This window comes from Pantherophis guttatus, chromosome 2, assembly GCF_059756535.1.
Source record: "Pantherophis guttatus breed Tessera chromosome 2, ASM5975653v1, whole genome shotgun sequence".
Classification (NCBI taxonomy): Eukaryota; Metazoa; Chordata; class Lepidosauria; order Squamata; family Colubridae; genus Pantherophis; species Pantherophis guttatus.
In genome coordinates, this window is record NC_142064.1 from 188,552,811 (window position 1) to 188,579,484 (window position 26,674).

Below are 26,674 nucleotides of genomic sequence, written 5' to 3' on the forward strand. Positions count from 1 at the left end.
GTCTTTGTAAAGTGACATTCCTTTAGTATGATCCTAAAATATAAAATTTATAAATATTTTTTCTGATATGTTCAAATCCATTTTCTCAAAAAGCAGGCTTTTAGTATTGCTTTCCATTCAAATATATGAATAAGATTCTTAATTAATTTTATTAAAATGGTTTTCTTTCTTATATTAAGCAAAATTAGTAATCTGAGGATTTATAAAATTCTGTTGTATATGGTTCTTACATTGTCTTGAGTTTTGAATTGTTCGCCAAGATTGATGTATCTTCTTCTTAGCATTTTGGAATAATAGATGTCAAACATGGGAAATCAAGAATCCAGGCATTTCAAATGAATACATAGGCTTATTTCAAACTTAAGTTCTCTATAAGAATCTGAACTACTAACAGTCAAAGCAAATTGGCAGTAGATAAGAATCAACAGAATTCAAGGTGGGCTAGACTTAGATCTTTTGTGGACATGAAGGGACTTGAGAGTGATGATGCATTTGACCCCTCCCTCAGGCTCAGCCTTTGTCGTCTCCTACAATAGAATTGTAATAAGCCAGTAGGCTATTGAATGCAGGTCCTGTTAGTGCCTAGCTTGATGGACATCTAATTTCCATTTGAACAGTTCCATGGAAGGGAAGCCCACTATGTCTTTATTGTTTCATAACTTAAATCCATTTTTCTGAAACTTGCACCTTGATTATGAAGGGAAAGGACTAAAACCCTTTCTAAGTGGTTCCTCTTCATGTATTAAAAAGATATTATCATTCCCCCTTCAGTAATCTTTTCTCTGAGCCAAAGAGACCCAGCTCTTTCAGTGTCTGTTCATAGGATTTAGTTTCTAGTCACTTGATTCCTCTTTGAAATTCCTTGAACCTGTTCAGGTTTCTCCAAATCATTCTAAAAATGTGATGCCTAGTACTCAGAGTACTCAGTGCTCAAACTAGCACTTGGAAGAGCAACCATGAAAGCCTTGGAAACAGTAATGAAATGCTATGATGTGTTTATAACTACAAAGATTAGATATTGCAGTCAGTGGTTTTCCCTGTGACACTCTGTGGAAGCTAAAGTTGGACTTTGAAGAAGCGGGCTAGGAAGAATATTGATCCATTTGAACTTTGTTGTTGGAAAATACTCCTGAATGAAAATCTCCTGAAGTGACCCTCAACCTATCATTTTGTGACCATTTGAAGTTAGGATAGACCCCAAAAAGTGTATTTATGACCCAGATTCAAAGTTCCAATGGCCTCATCCCCACCCCACCATCGGCCATATGATTGCATTTTGGGCACTCAGCAACCAGCCCACATTAGGGCCATTTGCAGCATCCTGCAGCCATGTGACTGTGATTTATAACCTTTTTTGCTGGAAACTGACTTTATTTCCAGTTACTGTCAAAAAATGGCCATTTCAGGCAATAGGTTTACTCAATGACAACATATATGCTTAATGACTGCTGCAAAAAAGGGTGTAAAATTGGGCGCAGTCACATGATAACCTGCTTAACAACCAGCACAACTTACAACCCTAGTTTTGGCTCAATTATGGATATAAATCAAGGGCTTACAAGTATGGACAGCTAAGAAAAGAAACAAATCAATCATTGATTAAATCAACTTAAGAGTTCTCTCTTGAGATGTAAACTACCAGACTCAAATGATCATGCACCAAGACTTAGTTGTCTTCCCAATGTGGGGAGGAAAGAACGAGAAGAGGACAACCAGCAACAAGATGGTTGAATGGACTCAATTGAAAATCTAGGTAGTGGCTAAGAGTTGACTCTATGTCTGTGAGAGAGGGAGAGAAGGGAGGGGCAGAGAGAGAAAGCCCATAAAAGTTACACTTCTCATTTTATGAATAAAAATTTACTATAAGAGTCTTTGAATAGTGGGCAGGCCATAAATGTTTTAAATAAACAAATGGGTCTTGTGCCAGCTGCTTTAACTGATCTTGTTATTAAGTGAAATAAAAATACATTACATTTCTAAACTTGTGGTTGAGATAGAAAAATATATTTTTAAAATATTAAGATTCCTTGCTGAGTTTGTAGTTACTTCACAGTTTATTAAAAAAATCTGAGAATTAAATGCCCTTACTATATTAATATGATTACTTTCAGTTAGGGCAGTATAATGAAGTATTTGTGTTTCATTGATGTATTAGCTACTTTTCTGGCTGAAACATATTTAAATGTAAATGAACTTCTCTAATTCATCTGTAGCTATGTTAACAGTACAGGTAGTCCTCAAGTTTACCCATCATAGTCCTAACTTGTCACAGTTGTAAGACATGGGTCAAGTGACCAACCCAATTTTACAATTATTTTTTTTTTGTGGCGGTCATTAAGTGGCCGGCACAATTCTTAAATGAACACAGGGTGGTTGCTAAGTGAACCAGTGGTTTTGTTGAAAACTGGAAATAAATAAATGCCCAATTCTGGAAGAATGTTAAACAGTTGCTTAGTGGATACAGACTAAAGCCAGATTTCCAGTGGAGTATATACTCAAGAGAATATTTCAGTTACCTCCTCCTTATACTCATAGCTCCCTCTACTGTTGAAGCTAAAAAGAAATCAGAAGCTTTCTTTGTATACATAGAGGTTCTTTATATACTTGCAAATACTGCTGACCCATTTCTAGAAAGATAAAATAATATTAGGGTTTGATAGAACAATCCAAAATCAGAATTTTTGTCTGTATATTGCAAATATTGGAACTTGGAATCTTTAATGTAGTACAATTAATCCTGCCTTAAAAATCACAATTGGGACCAGCAACCTAAGTGACACAGTTATTAAACAACACATCATGTGACCAGAGCAGACTTATAACCTCATTTCGGCTGTGGTTGTTAAGCAAATCACCTGTAGTTGTTAAGCGAGACATCACATGGCAGTGACTTGAAATTTTACTGCCGGTTTCTCTATTAACTCTGCTTGTTGGAAGCCGGTTGTGATGCACGCAAATGGTGATCACATGACTGCAGGACACTGCAATAGTGTTAAATGTCTGCCGGTTCCAAAGTGCCCAAATCTCGATCATGTGATTGTGGGGACCAGCGACTGTTGTAAAATTACTTTTTCAGCACAATCATAACTTCAAACCAGTGGTTGGTTGCCCCTGATTCAGACCAGTTCTATAATAGAACCAGTAGTAAAATGGGCGGGAGGCTCCACCCACCGACCCCAATGTTACCAGAAAGCTTCTGCACATGCACAGAAGCACGCGCACATGGCCCTGTTGCAAACTGGTAGTAAAGGTAAGTAGAACCCACACCTGTTTAAACAGTTGGTTAACAGGGCAATTTGTTAGTGAGGACTACCTGTAGGATCTGTAATCGTAAAGTTCAACATCATGATGGCATATCACTTAGCCACAGCAATCCCAGCATTCCCCGTTGCTATTGTTAGCCCATGATCCATCCTGATACAAGCCATTTCTGGCTTCGTCTCTCCCGGCCTGAGAAGCCCCAGCCTAGTAGCATAGTGGAAAGCCCAACCACTGCCACCCCTGACTGCCCTGTGCTCTGCTACCCTAGTTGAACTTCGCTGTCTTCTTGCTCCTGCTAGATGAGGCATTCTCCTGTCTTCTTGCTCCTGCTAGATGAGGCTGATGAGGCATTCTCAGCTTGGCCTTTCACCAGGCAGCTGCTGGCCAGATGAGGCCTTCTTTCCGAGGCCTTGCAAGGAAACCATCATGCACAATCTCAGCTTTAGGTAGCCAATAGCTGTCTCATGAAGTGCCAGGCTAGGAGTACTTGGCAGCCACAGGAGCAAGAAGATGGCAAAGATCATCTTGGGGCAGCAGAGCCCAGGTCAGCAGAGGCCTTAGAGTGCAGGCGAAGATGTGGGGGAGATAGGCAGGTAGGGGGATTTAAAGCTTCCCTGAGGTTGTAAGTTAAGGTGGGCCGTCAAGCATCCAAATTTTGATCCTGTGAAATGAAGTTGTACCATTTGTAACTCTGGGGACTCAGGCATAAGTGCTGTACCATTCATTCAGTGCTTCCATAACTTTGAACAGTCACTGAACTAATGGTTGTAACTCAAGGACTACTTGTAAATGGCATGATGTGAAAGCCTATCTTTTTGGCATGATGATTTTTACATGATTTGATGCTAAGGTCCTCAAGCATTTTTTTAGTCTTGCTAAATTTACTTGATTCTTTTATATCTTTGTTGTATTTTTAAAATACTCCTTTTTTAGTTTCATCTTGTTAATCAATTTCTGACCATATATGTCAGCCTGAAGCTGTGAATGAAAGGTAGTTTGTACACATAGCTATATTAAAAAAATCTTTCCTGTATATACTCTGAAATTCATCAAAATGAAAGGCTGCTTGAAGATATAAGCAAGATAGGAATTGTTCACAAAACATATTACCTAACTATTACACTAAATGCACAACCATAAATTTGGTTCCTATGTTAATCCTTCTAAAACCATGTCTTTTACCAGAGGTTTTAATAAGAGCTTACTGAAAGATGGAACAAAGCCTAGGACCAGGGTTTCCTTTGTTCTTTGCCTGCTGGTTTATATTTTATCAATTTAACATTTTAGAAAACCACTTCAAATAGACAAATTAGTGGTACAATAGAACCTCCATACCTTTGCGGCTGTGTCATTCCTTCAAAGAATTGACTTTATTGCAGATTTGGACACAAACCAGGGATAATTGTACGTGTTTATAAATTCTTAAAACTAGATTAGGATTAAAGTGAATATAAAGTTCAAAACAGAGGATTCTTAGTTTAAGCTAGAATGAGGAATTTCTTAATAGCTCATTATAAGCTTAAGACTTTTATTCCGAATAAATCTTTGGTTTTGTATACATTTTGTTTTTTCCTCAAGGTACCTAATCCTCTGCTTATGAGATACTAAGTGGGGTATTGAACAAAATATTCTCAGATGCTTTAAATGTGAATGAACATATCAGGTTGCTATTTTACTTTATCTAGAATTGCAGAGTACACTTTTTATATATGTTATCTAAAAGAATTGCTTGGTTTTAGTTTTTAACACAGACTTTATTTTTTCTTTGCAAAATTTGTCTTTATGGATTTGGCACTCTGGTTTATAATCCAGCATGTGAGTTGAAATCTAAAATATCTAGGCAGCTACCCTATCAAATAGTTCCAGAAAATGTTTCATATATTGTAATTTGAATTTGTTTCCTGTAAGGCAAAAGAGAGAATCAGATGCTAGAATCTACATAATAGCATTGCAGAAATGTAGCAAAACATTTGCAACAGTAGACCAGTTCAGCACAAGTGTGTATGAGTATAAAGTCTTGAATGACTCAGATGTTGATTTTTCAGTTGAAGTAATAGATCAATAGAAAAATCTTTTCATTTTGGAAGAGACAACAACTATTATCTATATATTTCATATTCAGTTTCAATCTCTGTTCTAAGTTTCTCCCCCCCCCCATCATTACAATTACCAAGCCAGAGTTTCCACCTTCTACATTTGGTTTTATTTCTTTTGGTAAGCATTATCTCTATCTTTTCACCCAGATCTTTAATAAAAGTATAAAAACTAGATGCAAGGGTATCAAACTCGATCGCGTCACGGGCCGGATCGTCACATATCGTGACATTTTTTGCCTTTGCAGAGCCAGGGTAGGCGTGGCCTGCCAGTTTGACAGACCTGAACTAGAGAGTCCAAGACTGGTCCTTGTGACATTCCAATCTGTACTACTAGTTTGAGGAGAAACAGTCGATTAATAAAAGATGATATTTGAGTCATCCACCTGTCTACTTAATTGTCACATCATTCGGAACACATTACTTAGTTTGCTTCCCAGAAAACCATAGAATATTGATGCTTTGCTAAAATCAAGACAGATTAGGGCTACATTACCCTAATCTACCCTGGAAATTATCCAATATAAAATAAAATAGGAGACCCCAACTAGGCATCCTCTGGACAATGGTGATGTTGCCATTCAATCCTTTCAATTCGGAAGCGGTTTGGTGTTCCTGACAGGACTGTAGTAATAGTAGTCAGGCTACAGGCAGGCCTCAAGTTACAAACATTTGTTCAACTGTTCAAAGTTACAGAGGTGTTGAATGAATAGTACTTAAGGCCAGTTCCCAAAAGTATTGCTGTTGCAATGCTCCCTTGGGTCATGTGATTAGATCAGACTTTGGGTACTTGATAACCACCCATGCTTACAACTTCAAGGGTGCGTCAGCTCCCCCACCCACTTATTTCCTCCCTCTCTTTCCCCATTTGGCCCCCTGCCCTCTGGCCTGAGCTTCGCTGACCAGCAGCTGCCTTGTTAAGGACTTAGGCTGAGGATGCCTTGTCAGCAGCAAAGCAAGAAAATGGTGCAAATCAGGGCAGCAGGGTCTTTCGATCACAGGGGGCCTGGGGTTTTATGCCATGCTGCAGTGCCAGAGTGATGTAGCTGCAGCTCACGGATTCTTGCAGCCTCAGAGCCACTGTGGGCCAAGAATTCTCTGAGCTTGCTGCTCCAGAAGACAAGTTGTAGTGGAATTGAAAGGCAGGCAGATCCTTACTTTGGAAGAACCAAGGCTCAGGGAGGAACAAATTTGGGAATGGATTGGATTGATTGGGTTCTTGGCTATCAATCAGTGTGATTCCATTAACAATGGCAATGAAGAGTGCTAGAATTTCTATCATTAAATGATGTGATCACATGACATTGAACTTTGTGACCACTGTATGCTGCTAAGCAACATAAATTCTGGTTCTAATTGCTATTACAATGCAAAGATTACCTGTAGAAAACTTGTTGATAAATGCATGCTGACTTCTGAAAATTACCACAACATTTGTGAATAGCTCTAGAATCCTCTCAAGTATCAGTCAATTAGTGCATTCTATCATGCTTGGTGGACATATAAAAAAGCTAAAGTTTTTGATTCAAATGCCTACACAGATACAGAGAACCTTAAAGGTTAATATTCAGTTGAAAGCAGAACTATTCCTTTTAGAATTATTAGATACAGAGATAAAAATCATGGAAGATTATTTTAATACTATATATTAGTGGTGGCAAACCTTTTACTCACCGAGTGATGAATAGGTACGTGCTTTGCACGTGTGCTTGCCATCTGTGCTAATGTGCAGTTCCTCCCTGTGCTCTGTGCGCACAATCGCACCATCTGCATGAGCATGCTTTTGTGTACCCCCATGCACTGTGCATGCAACCACACAATCTGTGCATGCATGCTACTTTCACACGGCTCCCCCATGCGCTGCACGTGCAATTGGTTTTCACACATGCAATGCACTTGCTCAAACTCCATCTGTGCATGCACGCACTGCGCAAGTACTCTCATGTGCATGCGCAAACATGCATGCTCAGGAGACCTCTGAAGACCAGCTGGGTCCCCTGAATTGCATGCATGGGCACCAAAGTCCTGAACACCAGCTGGGGCGTGTGTGCATGTGCAGCTGCAGGTGAGTTGGGCGACAGCTTGTGTGCCCGGAAAGTTGGCTCTGCGTGCCACCTTGGGCACGCGTGCCATAGGTTCGCCATCAGGCTATATATGATTACTGCAAAGAGATTACTATTATGGACAAAAATGGAAAGATTCAATACAACCCACTATGGAGAAATGATTGGGTGAAATTAACATATCTTGCTATGGTTAAACAAACTAAAGATAACATCTATATTTATTATTGACTGTAAACTTGTGGGCGTTTTGCTTAAAAATAAAAAGAAATGACTTGTGATTTATGTCTTTGTTAATTAAACAGGACAGATTATAGAAAGGGGAGAGTTGTGATACAACTTTAGAGAGAGAGAGTTTAAAATATAATTGTATTTACAACTGCAGTGAAGCAGTTGAAAGCCACTTCTTCGTATCTTTTTTCTTTCTTTTCTACTTTTCTTTTAGTTCTTTCCCTTGCTTGTACTTTTAGCTTTCTTTTTGGTTTCTTTCTTTTTTCTTTTTTTCTTACTTTATATTAATTTTTCTTTTATATAATGTATAATTATATTTGATCTACTGGTTAAGGCATAGAAACAGGAGTCTGTGAGTTTTAGTCCTGCCTTAGGTCTGAAAGCTGGCTGGATGACTTTGAGGCAGTTACTCTCTCTCATCCCAACCACCTCACAGGGTTGTTGTGAGGAAAATGCGAGGAAGAAGGATTATTAGATACCTTCACTGCCTTCAATTTTTTATAAAAATAATAAAGGCAGGATAAAAGGTGTATTCCTCCCAAGTGGTGTGTGTGTGTGTGTGTGTTTGTATTTTATAACCAAATCTCCAAAACAGATAGTCCTTGACTTAACAATCCTAATTGAGCTCAAAATTTCTGTTTCTAAGCAAGACAGTTGTTAAGTGAGTTTTGCCCCATTTTAAAGCCTTTCTTGCCAGAGTTATTAAGTAAATCACTTCAGTTATGTTCGTAACACAGTTGTTAAGTGAATCTGGCTTTCCCATTGACTTCGCTTGTTAGAGGGTTGCAAAAGATGATCGCATGTCTCCGGGACACTGCAACTGTCATAAATACATACCATTTGCCAAGCATCCAAATTTTGATCACATGACCATGGGGTTGCTACAAGGTTGTAAGTGTGAAAAATAGTCATAAGTCACTTTTTTCAGTGTTGTAACTTCGAAAGGTCACTAAATGAATAGTTGTAAGTCAAGGACTGCCTGTAAACAGAATTGTCATGGTATTCCAAGTGTAGTTATATTGTGCAAAATCATTACTTTATTGGCAGTTTTATTCTTTCAAATCATAATGCCACTTCAATATATGTTCGGTTCTATTTTAAGAATATGATTCATCTACCCAAACTGATTCCCAGGATCCATTTCCTGATGAGTCACTGCCAATTCAAACCCATTGATACATACATAAAATTTGAATTTTTACAACAGATATGACTCATTTGCCCTTGCTTACTTTGAACCACATTTGTTATTTTAAAGTCTTCTAATTCAGTCTGGAATAAGTTTTGGGGTGCTTTTATGCCTTCTACCACTGAAAGTATTCTGTAATTAAAACAGTATACTGGTATATGTTTTTACTTCTTTCTACAGAGCATCCAAAATCCACTTCATGAAAATCTGCCTTAGAACTGAATAATAATGCAACTCCTGATGTGTGCTGTACTCCCAAACATTTCATGAAAGTGGCATTTTTGAATCCTTAAAAGGAATTTGTGGGCTATAACAAAATAGCTGTGATAACAAGTATCCAGAGACAAAGTATCCATTTGCTAAAAGCAAAAACTGGTGAACCTTCTGGTGGGCATTTTATCTATTTGTCAAAATCTCTCTTTATCCCCAATAGCTGTGCCTTTTTATTAGCACCAAGTTGCAAACCCTCCCTTCCTTCCTTCCTTCCTTCCTTCCTTCCTTCCTTCCTTCCTTCCTTCCTTCCTTCCTTTTTTGAATAATAACTATTAGGAAAATATCAGCTTGTCATTTAATATTTTTAATTACTTTTTAAAAAATAAATCTACAAATCAGACAGGGAAATGTGGACCACTGCTGCAGTGTCTGAACATGGAGCTCTTTGAATCCTGTGTATTCAATAACTGAACGTTGGTATCAATATTTTATAGGTTCCAAGAATAGAATAAAGAATCTCAGCCTTTTTTGCGTACAGTTCCAAGCATAATATTAATTGTTTTTGATTTAGCTTAAGGTGAAAATTCACCATGGGAATGAAACTATGATTCTGTTTTGTCAGAAAACTACATTTTGAAACCACAATTGACTTATGAATCATGGTTTGTTTGAAATATGGCTTGTTAGAGCTTTAGTTGGCATCTTACTTTATTCCTTATTGGTTTTGTGTTATCTTTGTTTCTTCTGATTGTTGGCATAAGAAATTGAGAAATCAAACCAGGAATTAACCAAAAATTATGCCATTCGTCTGTAGAACTGTTTCTGGATTATTCTTATCTTGTTACCTAAGAAATGTGTCCATATGCTTTGAGACATTACCAGAATTACAATTAGAATTGTGCAAAATGTTTTGTGGTTGAATTACTGTAATCCCTTTTCTGACTTCACAGGAAGTGTTCCAGATCTGTAACTGGATGTATATGTGGCATGATAATTTCATGCAATATTTAACAGACAAGTAATTAACAAATTTACTGGGATAATAATGATTATCTAAAGGAGGATAAAAAACATGCCTGCTTTAAATACTAGTCTGATGAAATTACAATGCAGCAATTCTGACATAGGAAAACTATCATATATATTGTCCCAACGGTGTTTTTTTAAGAGGCAACTGGACTTCCTGGTTTTTCTTTGAAGACATTTTGCTTCTCATCCAAGAAGCTTCTTCAGCTCTCTTGGATGAGAAGCAAAACATCTTCAAAGAAAAACCAGAAAGTCCAGTTGTCTTTCAAGCATCTTTTGGACAACCATGACCTGGATGATATCTTCTGATAAAAAGTGTTTATTATCAGAAATGCCAATGTGATTATATCTAGCTGTAAAAGTAAACGTATATGCAAATATTGTAAAAGCTTCTATATTCTGTACTTTCTTCCCTGAGTATAATGAATTAAAGAAACATTATTGTTTTTGAGCTTGTAATATAGAATCATTGCTATGATAACCATATCAGACTGATTATATATATATATATATATATGTATATGTTTTTCTTCTAGCCAGGTTTTCCCTACGTAACCAAGGTTTTTTGTAGGGAAAACCTGGCTAGAAGAAAAACACACATAAACCCTACGAAGAAGTAAGAAAATTGATTATATATATATATATATATATATATATATATATATATATATATATATATATATATATATATTCCTACGTAGTTATATAATACAAAGTTTATATTTCACTTACTCTAATCTTTACAAAAGAAGTTATTTCAATGTTTTTTTCCTGTGGTTGGCAGTAAAGGAAATGCTCAAAACTAAACTTTAATAGCACATTCTGTCATATATGGCACTTTGAAAATTTAATAAATGCAGAACAGAATTGTTTTTATTCTAGCAGTGACAGTGATTCTTAGGGACTTCACAAATCATTTGAAAGGCTGATACACTCGCTGATAGGTATTCTATTCTTGCACACGCAGGTATAAAGAGCAACAATTACCTCTCACTTTCAGAATATTATAAATCTATTCATAAACTCTCAAAAAGCCATAGTTTCAGATTTGAAAATTTTAAAAATACATGCCCCAACTCCTACCTCAGTGAGTGTTTGTAAATATCTTGAAGGTTATCTTCAAGACCTTAGCATCTGAGAATGTGCTTATAAAATACTTCATAGAATGTGTATAAAGTAATGTGGTTCCTATGTTTAATTTTTTTATATATATATATAAGAGGTGGCCACTAGATTCGTGTTAAACATCACTGAATAATCCACGAGCTGTTTGGTCATTTTATCAGAGATATTTCCTTATCTAAACAGAAAAACAATGATCACTGGGGATCGCTATTATTTTGGTTTTAAAATAAAAAAAGCATTTTATTAAAGAAGAAAGATGTGTAACAATACAGATGTGTTTTGTTTTACTAAGGACACTTTTATTGACAATATTTGTAGTTGATCTGTCATTCTTTAGGAATACTGTAATGTTTTTGCTTCTTTTTTTCTCACCTTAATATGCAACATACAGCTGAAATACCATGCTGGAATATCACTTTCTCCAGATAAATCAGCACATTTTCCAGTGCGCTGCTCCAATAATACATGCATGGGTTAATTTCTCATCTATTTGCTCGAGACTGAGTATAATTTTTTTTCAATTCCTTGACCATGCCTCCTGTGCTCCATTGTCTTCAGTCTTTTTCACTCAGTCTATCTGATGAGACCGGAGTGGCTTTCCCTGGCAAATAGATTGTCAGATTTCTCATACTTGGATTATCGAATTTGGATTTTTGTTTTTTCCATCTGTGATCTGCGCATCTGGAATCTGGTAGGAGAGTTGTCAACATCTCCTTTGTGCTGCCGCCGGTGTGTTAGGCGTCCCTGGGGCTCCAGGCGCCTTCCACCACCCTGGACTTCCTCTGGCAGCATTCTGGAGTTGTGTCCCTTTTTAAGGGCACCTCCGATGTTTGACTCGCTGCCAGTGAGTGAGCTGGTTTCCCAGTCAGCTGGCACAACCACCACCATCATTGCAGCTCCAACTTTCTTTGGCTGCTCCGGAGTCACTGCCCGGGGTGCTGGTGCAAACTCTGACGACCAGGTGTTGCTTCGTTGCACTTGGAGGGCTCAGATCGGTCTTCGCACCAATATTTTTGTCTGTCAACGGCCATGGCGACGCGAGAGAGTGGTTTGATGCTCACACACTGCCATTTTGGATTGTTTTTCGGCCACGGCGTGCTTGGAGAGGCCCAGCGGTTTCGCACCTCCTTTTTTCGGTGGTTTACTTGGCTTCAGCTTTGCCTGCCCTCACACCAAAAGATTTTGGATTGGCAAGGACTCTTCCGCGGTGGCGCAAGAGAGTGGTTTGCCGCTCACGCCCACCATTTTGGTTTGTGGATTGGCCGCGGTGGTGCTTTGACAGGCCCAGCTGTTTTGCGCCTTTTTCTTATTGACTGTTGCCTGGCTTTCGGTCTTATGGAGTTCTAGGCATCAGCCTGCTGTTTTTTCCTGTTGCGAAGCAGCGCTTAAGGGGTCGGTTTTGATTTCAGTACCTTATTCCTGGTATCCCTGAGGCCCGGAGCTTTGCTGCTGCGAGTGAGGCCTTCAATCACCATTCCAGCAGTTTGAAGCGACGCCAAGTGGACAGGTTTGCCTTCGCTGCACTGGGGCCTTTCTTCTATTGTACTCTTAAGACCAGTCTCTTTATAGAGCTGGCATTGTAACAGTGGTGTCCTTGTCAGCTGACTTTGCCACTTTTTCCTGTGGAGGAATAACTTTCTAGGCCTTTGGGGGCTATTATTCTCTATTGATTTTTCCTGTGACTTTCAACAACCTTGCTACATTAGTCACTATAATGTCTGATTCTGCTTTATCTTCTGATATGGAGCAGGCTGCTAGCCCTTCCAAAGCCCGTCGACCAAAACAGGATTTTAGAACATTGGTTCTAAAATGGCTAAAAAATCCACCAGGAGTAAGTCAATCAAAGCTAGGCCCTCATCATCTGGGTCTTCTAAGCGACTGGCAGTAGTTGATAAGGATGCTACCAGGCATCATAAAGCCTTAGAGAAGCAATTTGATAAGGCACAACGCACCGCTCAAGCAGCAGAACATCAGCGTGCTTCTGTCAGTGAGGTCATATCACTTGATCAGACTGTTGTTGTACCCCTATAACATGTTGTGGCAGCTGGCGCCCAGGGTTGGGCTTCATCTGAGGCTAGTACTACTTCTCAGCCATTGACTGCGGTAACACATGCAGACCCTTTTGGGGGCCAGAGTGCAGTGCCAGTAGGGCTACATAAACAACCAGAAGCCCCAGAAGCTACGTTCACCCCAACCGCAGTGGGGTGCAGGGGGAGGACCTCCATGCAGGGGGAGGACCGTGTCCTGATCAGTCATTAAGTATTCAAGCCTTGATCTCAGACACCCTCTCTAAAATGCTGGCAGCTGGATTTCAACAGGGCGGTCAGGCACCATTAGTGGCCCCAGATTTCAGCACATATGTCTGGCAGGCCGGTTTCTCCTTGACAACAAGACTCCTCCTACAGTGAGGATACTTCGCTGGAGGATGATTATCCAGAGGATTTGGAATTCTCTGAAGATGAGGGGTTGAGGCCAGATAGGCCAGTGTTCATGAGACTTTTTCATTCCTCTGTCTTCAAATCCTTATTCCATAAGGCTAAGGTGGCGACCAATATTGGCGTGGTTGACGATCTTCCTGACCAACCTCAAGGTTCAGCTGCCTCCCATGAGGACTTGTTTGTGATACCTAAGAAGGAGCAGGAATTTATTCCTTGCCCTAAACTTTTCTCTGTGGTCATTCAAAGGCCATGGGGTCAGCCTAGTTCGCTGGCTGCTCCCAGCAGACATGACAAGAAACTTTATTGTTCTGCTCCCGAGTTGAGGAGCTATTGAAATTGCCCTCGGTGGATGCCCCGGTAGCCAGTCTCATTCTTCCACTGTCCTTTCCAACGATATAGTGGAAGGCCTCAAGTCTGAGGATAGAAAGGCAGAGCTCTCTTTTAGAAAAACACACCAAGTGGCTGCTTGGGCCATTAAGGCCGCAACATCAGCCTCATTTTTTAACCGGGCATCTCTCATATGGCTTTGCCAATTGCAAGAAAATCTAGCGCAGGACGATATCGGACTACACCAAACCATTAATAAACTGGTAGCTGCCATGAATATTTGGCCGATGCATCTTTAGATGCGGCAAAATTTGCATCTTGTTCCTTGGCCTCCATAATAACATCTTGCCGACTCTTATGGTTGTGCAATTGGAGGGCTGATATGAAGTCGAAGTGGAAACTTGCTTTGGCCCCGTATAAGAGCTTAGCTCTCTTTGGTGAGGCTCTAGAGCCAATACTCATCAAGAACAAGGACAAAAGAAAGGTACTACCTTCCTCTTACAGGAGGCCCGACCGCCGATATGCACCTTACTCGCAGCCCTTTCGGACTGATTCCGGACCCAGCGGGTCCTATTTCCAGTGCTCTTACTCACAGGGGTTTGAATGACACACCAATAGGCAGGCTTTCCAGGATCAGAACAGGCGACAGCCCCCAACGAAGAAGCCATTTCAATGGGGCAGTACCAAACCCTTTCGATGTGGCAAGTGACGCCCAGCCACCCCTCCACATTGGCAGTCGGCTCCAACATTTCCACTGCCAGTGGGCATCCTCTACAACCGAGGCTTGGATTTTTCAGACGGTGGAGTTCAGCCTCACCTTAGAATTCCGTTCCAGAACCACTACCTAGAGTGCCCTGTTTCATGCCAGCCCATAGAGAAACAACTTATGGACAACGAGATCCAACATTTGTTGGATATCCCGGCCATAGAGCAGGTACCAAGAGACCAAGAAAGAATCGGCTTCTATTCCATCCTGTTTCTAGTAACCCAAAAGTTCAGGGGGCTGGAGAGGATTTTGAATCTCAAGCAACTCAATTGTTTTATCTTGTACAGGTAATTCAAGATGCAAATCCTTGAAATCGATCCTGGGATGCATACAGGAGGGGGGACCTTTTACAATCAGTGGACCTCAAGGAGGCCTACTTACATGTCCCGATCTACCCGGCACATCGCAAGTATTTGCGCATTGCGTACTCCAATCACCATTTTCAGTACCAAGCCATGCCGTTCGGCCTCTCATCGGCCCCAAACGTTCACCAAATTGTTGGCGGTGGCAGCAGCTGTCCACATGGTTCCAGTATGCATCCTCTGCTACTTGGATGACATTACCCCGCCCAGTGTCCTTAAGCTTGGGTATATCCCATACATGGATTATTGGAGCAGCGCACTGGAAAACGGACATTAGCTTACCTGAACATCCATTTTCAGAGTGCTGTGACGATAATCCAACCCCCCTTTAGGCTTCCTGATCCTGGCCGGGGTGGATTTCTTCTGTTCTTTCTCCTGCAGATTCTCTTGTGGACTGCGCTTTCATGAAAAAGACTAAAGACAATGGAGCACAGGAGGCGTGATCAAGGAATTGAAAAAAATTTATAATCAGTCTCGAGCAAATAGATGAGAGATTAACCCATGCATGGATTATTGTCGCAGCGCCCTGAAAATGAACGTTCAGGTAAGCCAACGTCCGTTCTACATGACTGTATTGGAAACTGTGTCCCTGAAAGAGGGATATCTTCCCCTTCTGAATATTAAGCATAATTCTTGGAATCATGACAATGTCATTTTTAAACACACCAATATTTTACATGCTTTCCAGTGTGCTGCTCGTATAATCCATGCGTGGGTCATCTCTCATCTATTTGCCAGAGACTTAAGTGTATTTTTTTTTTCATTCTTTGACCACACCTCCTATGCTCGGTTGAGCTTCAGTCTTTTTCACTCAGTCTAGCTAAAGAAACCTGAGTTTGATTTGTCTGGCATTTAGATGGTGTCAGATCACTCACGTTTTGATTTATCGCACTTTCTCTTCAAATAGAATACTCTTGCAATTAATTTTGGCTGATCATTTGACTGCTGATTAAAAAAAGTTTCTGTTATATTTCTGGCCAATTTGGATTGCATGTCATTGTAATGAAAAATGGAGCATTGCCGTACTTCCATATATACATCTTGGAATCTTGACATTATTCCATCATATATTATGGTCCACCAGCAAAGGTTGAAGAGAGGATGATGCACCTTCCGATGTTTCTAAAATCATTATCCTTCAATGCATCAGTCAGGCCTCTGTATGTTGTTGATCTCAAGGTTGCTTGATTCATTCATATGTAACTCAGCCTCTCACCTTCATTCTTAGCAGCTTTGTCAACCACATAGTGTTGAAATACACATCCTTCTCTTAGAAGGTTATTAAACTCATGAGTTCATTATTCAATATGCATAGTGATGCATTGCCATTAATGTCTTGTTTGTCATTTGGAGCTGATGATACCAGCCGTTCTCTCCAAGAAGAAAAAAATGTATATATTCAAAGCTGTGTTAGTTGAGGGGACACAGTGTATGAGTTTCATTGTCACAATCATTTCTCTAGTATCTTAACACTCCCACATTGATTTCCATCTTTCTGGAGTATACCCATTCTCTGTTGAGGGCTTGTAGTTGAAGTAGGGTATTGTCATTTTGAGGAATTCTCACAGTACTTCGTATTTGCAACATATTCTCAAATTGATCTTTCCTTTCCTCCTTTTCTTGTCATTCTGTACCCTATATCTTTCCTTGTGCTTCTGGAGATGTACAGCCCTTTTATCCTCTGTTTCTTCCTCGCTCCTCCTCCTTGCCACTTCCTTGTCCAGTACTATGGTGCTATGCCTGCCCTCAGGCAAGGAAAGTGGCTCCTAAAATGATATTCTCAAGCTCCTTCAGGAGTCATAGATATAATTGATCTGGTCCTTGAACTTAAAGTTGTATTCCTAACCATCTTTTTACTTACTTTGGGTTGTCATTCTTTCCTTATGTTATTTATTCTACTTTGGTCTATTTGAACACATGGCCCTTTGGAGGAAAAGAATAAAAAGACCTTTGTTTCTCCTTGTCATCTATAATTATCTTACTAACCTTCCCAAATAGTGGATCCATCCGTTCCTTTGACTGTTTGACATAATTAAAACACATGCACAATTTGTGTTTTAACCTTTGTGATTTTTTTTCGTTCCTTAGCTATTTGCTCATAAGCCCATCTTCCATTTCCTCTAAATGTCTCTTTAACTCAGTCAGAACTTCCTATACATCCCTAGCTATTTTCTCAGCTGCCCCACTCCTCTTTTTCTTCTCATCGGAATGGCGAGTGAATGCACTTTCAGTTATCTTATTTCTGAAAAGCTCTCAATTTCCTGTGCTCTAATTGATCTGACAATTTTGGTGCATGAGATCCTGACTAATGTTTCTCTAGGCTTGTTGCAATTGGCTCCCTGAAATCTGATGTGTATGTATGTTTGAGCTCCAGTTTCTCTCACTGTAACATTCTGAACCTCAAGGTATCGTGTATGTTGCATGTTATCAAACCATAATTTAAGCATTTCTACACAGCTAAATTTTGCATCATGTCTTTCTCTGTTACATTGACTGCTGCTTAAAACTACAGGAAATCCTTGCTTAACATCCATTCATTCAGCTACCAATTTGAAGTTACGACAATGCTAAATAAGTGATATTTACACCCAATCCGCCAAAGTTGGAGTGCCCAAAATGCCTGATCAAAATTCAGGTCTTTGAAGGCCACTTTAGAACTGCAGGGGCACTTCAGTCCCCCACCCCATTTCTGCCCTTTTGTCCCCCTTCTACCTTGCGCTCTATTGCCCCCAGATGACTTTCACCATCTTTTTGCTCCCACAAGCTGATGTGGTGTACCTGGTCTGGTTCTTCAGTTTCCTTGCGAGACCTCAGGAAAAAAGGTCTTACATAGCCAGCAGTGCCTTGCAAAGGGCAAGACTGGGCACACCTCATCAGCAAGAAGAAGAGCCCTCTGAACACAAAATCCATGGAGTGTAGGTTGGCGAGGGCAGTGTGGCTGGGTCTTCCTGCTGTGCAGTTGGCTTGGGGTGGTTGGGTCTTACATACCATACTGCTCTCCAGGGACAGCTGCAGCTTTGCATTAGGCTGGTATAGCTGCTTATGTGTTCTCCCACTCCAGTACCAGCCACCCCAAGCCTCTAATTCCCCATTGACTTAACTTATTGGAAGCCTATAGGAAGTCATGAGGAAGTCATTGCTTAACAATGGCTGTGGGGACTGCTGGAATTGCGGTGGCTAAGCAATGTATTTATGTGACATTGCATTGGGCAACCGCATCATGTAGTGACAGAAATTCTAGTCCCAATTACTGTTGTTAACAAAAAAAACTACCTGTAATGTTTCCTAGTTTACTTTAGGATCTCAGAAATAAACTTGAGATATTCTGGGTGGTATTTATGGGGATATTTTGTAAACTGTCATAATAACCTTGTTTTGGTGAGCTAAGGTAAACCTTATTAATAACCTTATTATTGACCTTGTTTGTGATAATAAACCGTAGAAGCTCGTGCTCATATATTTGATCTGTAATACTGTATTAAGGTAGGGATATGAAGGTTTAGGTAGAAAAGAATCTGTGTTGTTGATTAATGTGATAGAGGAAAGGGTTACATAGGCCATTAAGAAAAAGTAATTTTTGGAGCTCAAACCCAAATAAAGTTCATTTTTTTCAGCTTAATTTATAATTAAGAAAAGTCATAGAATTTATAATGTTTCTGAAAAATCAAAAATATTTATTTCTAAATCACTTTTCTGCCTGTAATTTTAACTATAGATAGCTTTTCTTATGACTGACAGTAATTGCTTAGATCTGGCACTCCAATCCTGATTCTTTTTGCTTTCAACATTATACAGGTAGCCCTCGACTTACAACAGTCATTTAGTGACCACCCAAAGTTACAACAGCACTGAAAAAAGTGATTTATGATTTTTTTCACACTTACAATAGTTGCAGCATCCCCATGGTCATGTGATCAAATTCAAATGCTTGGCAATTGACTTGTGACAGTTGCAGTGTCCCGGGGTCATGTGATCATCTTTTGCAACCTCCTGGCAAGCAAATTCAATGGAGAAGCCAGATTCACTTCACAACTTCGTTACTAATTTCACAACATTGGTGATTAACTTAACAACTGTGATAAGAAAGGTTGTATATGGGGTAAAACTCACCTAACAAATGTCTCGCTTAACAGCAGGAATTTGGGGCTCAATTGTGGTTGTAAGCCGTGGTGGCGCATTGGTTAGAATTCAGCACTACAGACTGCTGACTGCCAGCAGTTTGACAGTTCAATTCTCACCAGCTCAAGGTTGACTCAGCCTTCCCTCCTTCTGAGATCGGTAAAATGAGGACCCAGATTGTTGGACGCAATATGCTGACTCTATAAACCTCTGTAAAATACTATGAAGTGGTATAGAAGTCTTAAGTGCTATTGCTGTTGTAAATTGAGAACTACGTGTAGTCCTGTAACTATCCTATGAAATTATAGAAGTACAGAAAAAAAAATACTATCTCAAAAGGAAGTGCAAAGTAACTTATAAGAACATAAAATAAGAAAGTAATTTTACCCTTTCCATTCTCCCCTGTTCATTAACTGCAATAATTTAAAATTAAGAAATTATTAAAATTTTGGTTAAAAAGTATTATTCTTTATTTACTTATTTGAATGGATATAATTCTTAAATTGACATGGTTTTCCTACATGTTTTCTGAAATCATATGAAAGTATTGTATTTTAAAGTAATTTCAATCATGTTATTATTTAAAGTGGAGTGAGACATGTAGAAAACATGGCTCCCCAGATATGCTTTATAGCTTTGAGAAGCTTAAGCTATTATGATCAGTGATGGGGGTATTTTGGCCACTGAAATTTAGAAGGTCATTGAATCTGGTTTCTAACTCAGAGCAAATGTCTCAGAAATAAATACCCAGGTTGCTGTATAACTTTGATGTTAACTTTCATTTAATGGAAATGATTGCATCAGAATTTCTAACTTCTTTCAACAACCAGCTCAGTTCCAGTTGTTCCTGTGCCAGTAATTATGTAATGCTTCCTCCTCAAGAAAGTATTGTGGTTTTATCTCTCTGAAAGTATCATATGTACATATTGAAGCATTCTGTTGTTCCTAATGGCCTCAAGACAATGCTTTTAAAAGATTAAAGCTGTCTTGGGTAGATTCTAGCTGATATTCTAACAGTATTTGTTAAGATAAAAATCCTAGCAAATTTCCTTTCTAATTCAGAAATAAATAGAAATAAAATATATTTATTTTATAAACTTATTATTTCTGAACTGCCTTTTGATCCCAGAACAAAAAAGAAAAATAAATTTAGGAAATATTCATATAACTTTTCTTGTGTTGGGATTCCTTTTTGAAATGTAATTTTATTTGAAATATTTATTTAGCCCTGGAGTAAGATCTGATGTGAGCAGTTCACCATCTACCTCTTCAGCAACTACGGGACCACCTCCCAAGCTTTGCCTTGTTTGCTCAGATGAGGCTTCTGGGTGTCATTATGGTGTCCTGACATGTGGCAGCTGCAAAGTATTCTTCAAAAGAGCTGTGGAAGGTAAGAAGCAATATGATTATTACAATCTGAGTCATTAGGATTTTATTGTATAAGTAATTAATGTTTTCTTCCAAATCCATAATCTCAGTACAACTATTTTTTCTTGAGGAAGTACTAGCTTATTATAAAAGTAGACAAGGATTCTAATTCAAACAAAAAGTAGCAAGAGAAATCATGCAGGAAAACTACAGTAGTACTGTAGCATAATGCAGCTGCTTAAAGCTTCCCTGTATCTATTTTGCAACCCGTCTACAGTCTTCTAGTCACGTTTGTGCATGCAGAGAAGGCAACTCTGTGGAGTAGTGTTGAAGCAAGGTGGAGCAATATACAGAAGATTGAGAGAAGGTTTGACTGATGTTTTGGACCTCCAAATTATGAATCTATCATGCTGCTTTGTTTGCGGTATTTTGTCCAGAAATCTTCAGAAGAAGAAGCTGAACAGGCTTATGCCCTCTAATCAATCTTTAAACTGAATTGGGAAAGAATGGTTTGTTTTTACATTATAGAATCTCCAATATCCCTTCTCTGTCAGTTTTCCCTAATCTACTTGACCAGCTTTCACTGTGATGTTGAGAGATAATACCTTACCTCCCTCCCTTTATTTTTAAGAAATCATTATTGTTCTCTAAGCTTATGTGACAGTGGATGGAAATTAATCAAGGAAAGGACCAACCTAGAACTAAGAAGAAATTTCCTGATAGGGAAAACAATTAATTGTTTCAAACTTGCCTCCAGAAGTTGTGGGTCTTCAAAAGTGGAGGTTTTTAAGAAGAGATTTGGCAACCATTTGTCTGAAATGGTATACGGCAGGGGTGTCAAACTAGCGGCCCAAGGGCTGGATGCATCAAGTGCAGGCCACACCCACCCCAGCTCCACAAATGAGAAAAACGTCGTGAAACATCATGTGACAGCAGCATGACGCCATGAGTTTGACACCCATAATATAGGGCTACCTGCTTGAGCAAGGGTTGGACTAGAAGACCTCCAAGGTCCCTCCCAACTCTTGTTATTCTGACCCTGATAAAAAGAGGTCTGTTATCATTCATTGCTTTCTCTTATTTTTGTTATTTTTGCTCTTGTTTAATACTGCTGCATAATTCAATTTGGAAAGAATCTGGTCTTTAAAAGCTATAGTTAGATTTAGTTTGCTGCCAAAATTTGCTTATACTTAAATCTCTGGTTCCATAAAAATTCCAAAGGTTTTAGTTTGCCCACTTCATACACTCCAAAACCCAAATAGTTTCCTCCCTGCTCTTTTAAAGTAGTAAAATCAATATATTTTAAAGCAGCATTTCAAAACTAGATTTCTCAAACTGGCCATGCTAGTAGCTTACTGAAGCATTTTCAGCTTCATGTAAGCTTAAAAAAAAACACATAATGCATCATTCCTTTCCTGAGAAAAAGATACTGATAGATATCTTAAATTGAATTTTTCCATAGTTATAAAAATACAATTTTGCTCTTATTCTAATAAGTTGTATGTTGGAGAGGCAATGCAGGACTATTAGAAAACCAGTTGAAATTACATATATATGGATGAGCATGCACATGCATACTCATTAAATATTTTTCATTTAACCAATTATTTTTCATGGCAATAAATCAAAACCCAAATTTTAAAGAAGTAATGAAAAATTCCCAAGTTCTTTTACTGTCACTCCTAAAGAATCCTCCAGAGAATTAAATTGCCAGCCTCCAATAAAAAACCAGTATCAAACTGGGGGGCCAGTTTGGCCTAGTGTTTAGGACACCATGCTAGAAAGTGGGAGAACATGAGTTCAAGTCCTGCCTTAGCCATGAAAGACAGCTGGGTGACTTTAGAACAGTCACTGTCTCTCAGCCCAACCCATCTCATAGGGTGGCTGTTGCAGGCGAAACAGGAGGAGGAAGGTGTGTTATGTATTTCCACTGCCTTGAGTTATTTGTAAAAACAATAAAGGCGGGGTGCAAATAAATAAAATCAATTCAGATATCTGGAGGCATATTACACTACAAAAGTAGTGCCTTGATAGTACAGTTGTCTACGCACCCTGTTATTAACACAGCTGCCTGCAATTTACTGCTGGTTCGAATCTCTCCAAGGCGCAAGGTTGACTCAGCCTTCCATCCTTTCTAAGGTAGGTGAAATGAGGACCCAGTTTGTGGGGGCAATAAGCTGACTTTGTATAAATATACAAAAGTATGAAGGCTATTGCTTAACGCATTGTAAGCCGCCCTGAGTCTCCGGAGAAGGGCGGCATATAAATCAAATTTAAAAAAAAACAAAAAAACTAAATTAGACTGCTAAAAAAGCAGGAGGGGATGAAGGGGAGGAATATGGTACTTTGTATATTCCCATTCTGCATCCCTCTGACAATTTTTCTTCTTCCTTTTCTGTTGTTCCTAATGGCCTCAAATCCTTTGGATGAGTAATGCATATCTAGTTGCACTGGTCTCATTCAGTATGGGTTTTGATCATCCCTGTCTTGGTGCATGCAGAGTTTCTTCCACAGTACTGTCTTTGCTCTCTTCATCCAGCAGTATTCTTTTCCTGGAGCAGCTGGTAAAGAATAATTGAGTAAAACTGTAATGTGCTCATCTTAAAGAACATATATAGTTGAAGAAATAATGTACATTCGAAAAAAAGTCTCCCAAAAAGTTACTTAACTTAGAGTCTCAATGTTCCTAGTTTTAAAATCGAGTTTAAGCAATTGATTATATTTTAAGCTTGCTACCCTTAAAAATAGCAATTGTAGTAAAATATCATGGACTATTTCACTGTGCTGGCCATATGTGAGGATGAATTTGATGTTAATAATTCTTCTTGCTACATATAGTTTACTTGCCTGTTGCTTAGGTCAGTGTTCTCAATTTGGGAGAGTCTTGCCTTCATTTGTCTACAATTTGGTGTAGTAGTTAAAGACATCATGCTAGAATCGGGGAGACTGAGAGATCTCCCATTTCAAGATCTGGTCTTGCCTTAGGCATGAAGCCAACTGGGTGACTTTCGGCAAGTCACTCTTTCTCAGCCCTAGGAAGAAGGCCATGGAAATTCTTTTCTAAAATCTTTCCAAGAAAACTACAGATACTAGCGCAGGCAGTCTCCAGAAGTTTAGTGCTGACTCAAAATACAGACGCACACACACACATACACACATTCATGGACTGCAGAGTCTAGAATTCCAAGATAGGATGGCTATTTCTGAGAATTCTGGATGTTAAAGGACACAATATTGGCAAGACTAAAAAAGATGCAAATGGTAATAAGTTCTAATCTCTGAGCCAGGTTTCTTTTTTTGGGGGGGGGGGCATATTTTATGTGGTTACCATAGATCCATATTGTAGTAAGTTTTACAAAACAGATTGTGCAGGCTTGGAAGCTTTGGTCCATATGTCAAAGATGGAATGTGATTAGAGAGATGAGACTGATATATGCAGAATTTACTTTACCTATTGATATGTCCTTTTCCTTAATTGTATGCATGAAAGGGAAGGAGGTTGCAATCATTCACGGGAAGAAAAGAAATATATTCTGTTTATACTTAAGAATACAGGAGTGCCAAGTATGGACACAATTTGCTGGTCCCTATGTGTGTTTGACAAAAGGTTTTTACCTTCTATGCTAACAAAAGCTTTTTTGTAAAACATCTGTTAACAATCAATATAAGAAAAGAGAAGAAAACTTTAATCTAAGTACTGCAAGGAACACAAAACAGCCATAATCATGAATGATGATGTGATACTTTCATCACATATACAAATAATATGTAAATATTAAGTAAAAGTAATTACATACAAAATTGTAATTATATTTTCTTATGTTGAGAAATGCTGGTAGTTTTTAGTTTATGATCAATCATGTAATGACAGTTCAAAGTTCTGAAAAAGTAACCTGATTGCCTCATCCCTATGGTCATTTGATCACAATCCAGGCCTTTGGCAATCAGCACACATTTACTATCAGTTACAATCACGATTTGCAGCTTGTTTTTGGCCTTTTCTGGCAAAAATGTCCATTTGGAAATCTGGATTCACTTAATGACCATGCAATTCACTTAATGACTGCAGCAATTCACTTAATGACCAGTTGTAACATTTGTCATAACAACGTATGATGGAAATTCCACTCCAAACTTTGGTTGTAATTCAAGAACTACATGTACATATAGAACAATATTGGGCAATCTCTATAAGCCTTTATAAAATAATAAAGAAATGAATGTTATAATTGTAAATTTCATATATAAAGGAGTTCTTTTTGGCTTTTCCTCTATTCAGTAATACAATTAAGCTGGGTCAGATCCAGAAGAGAGAAATACATGAAACACCAGTCTAGTAGAGTTTTTTGCCCCTGCTCAATTGTTTACTTGCAATGGTTTGAACAATATTTTATTTTCAATATGTGGGTCAGTTAAATATATGTTTTTAAAGCAGCCCCTAAATTTTTAATTCTCAGTATATTATCACTAAGCTATCATATTACAAATTAATTAATAAAGAAATAATAAATCTTAGTTTCTGTGGTGTGCCTAGCTTTTTTAATTTTGATTTTTACCCTTGAAATTGAATTACTTTTAGTACTAGATTCCATTCAGCAAACATTGAATTTCAGCAAACATTAAAGCTTGATTGAAGGAATTTATGAATGTATCATTTGGATGGATAATATGCATGCTGCATCTTCTTTCCTTTTCTCATTTGAGAGCATTTATATATGTTTCTAATTATAATTTCTGTTCTTTTTAAATGCAGGACAGCACAATTATCTCTGTGCTGGAAGAAATGATTGTATTATTGATAAAATTCGGAGAAAGAACTGCCCTGCTTGTCGTTACCGGAAATGTCTTCAAGCTGGAATGAACCTTGAAGGTAAATTCTAATACTTTCTTTTGTTACTGCTCAGACAGGCGAGGATTGTAGGTATTACTTTTCTTTTCTTTCTACTTGAATTTTTTTAAACCAGGTATGCGCTCTGTTCAGTGCTCTAGTCGTATTGGTACTGTTCATGAATTCTTCACCAAATCCACTTAGATGATTTATGTATATTGAATTTTCATTGTTGAGACATCCATGCATCTTATGTTGACTTTTAGGATACTGCATACCATATTTATCAGGTTAGGCCAAGTTTCATGAGTTTTTAGCCCCTATTCAGACGTAAAAACTGTTTGCAGGAATAATACACCAAGATGCTTAAACTAATGACCACAGTGTTGTAATGCTTATAGTATATATTTATTCTGCTTATGTTTTTGTTCTTGATAGAACTGAACATTTTTTTCTGCATTCATAATTTAAAATTTTCTTCATCTTCCATATTGTGTACTAAAGTTCTCTTTTTATGCTAAACAATTGTAGCCTGATTTTCTATTTGTGTAAATTGCTAATGTTAAGGATGTGCACCAGCCCCGAGCTTTGGACATTATTTAGTGATTTAAGAAATACCTTACTTCAACAAAGCCTAATTGAAAGACCCCCCAAATTCAGCTTACGAGTCAAATTGTACAACAGCCTCTTTGTTATTATTAATTTAATTACAGAAACAGCAGCCACTTTTTTGTGGGGATGTTAGGTTAATGGGTGGTTAATGTGTTTCAGTTTGGGTTTCCTGCTGATAACAGTTCTAGATTATCACTGATTGGTCTGTAAATTACCTGACTGGTCTGAAAGTTGTTGAGAAAATAGTTTGGACTACAGTTACAGTTATGGATGAAAGAGATTATCTGGATCTCTTTCAATTAGATTTCAAGCGTAGTGTAGGATTGATGCCACATTGATGACTCCTGTTGAGGACTTTGGCTGGATTAGGATACAGATTCTTTTGGACTCTTTGTGGTCTTTAATACCAATTTGAGTCAGTGGGGAGAGAGTCAGTTTTACTCTGAATGGAATAGTTCTTCCCAGACAGATCTGAGCTGCAACTTGAGGCTCCTTCCAGACTCATAGTTCCAGCCACAGTAACAAGTGGAAGCTGTGGTCATGTGCTTTGCACAATTGCATCTTCTGCACTAGCTGTGACCTTTCTTTTAGATCATTTTCTTAACAATTATTCATGCCTTGTCAGCTGGGCTATTGCAGTATGATCTACATGG

At 38.5% G+C, this 26,674-nt stretch overlaps 1 protein-coding gene across 2 annotated transcripts in view; it reads left to right on the plus strand.

The window, feature by feature from the left end:
* Positions 1–26,674, plus strand: part of NR3C1 (nuclear receptor subfamily 3 group C member 1) — a 68,444-nt gene that overhangs the window by 15,103 nt on the left and 26,667 nt on the right. For both annotated transcript variants that reach the window (XM_034404938.3, XM_034404930.3), the window contains 2 exons: positions 20,440–20,603; positions 25,335–25,451. In XM_034404938.3, the coding sequence (XP_034260829.1) occupies positions 20,440–20,603; positions 25,335–25,451 (281 nt within the window). The remainder of the gene's footprint in view (positions 1–20,439; positions 20,604–25,334; positions 25,452–26,674) is intronic.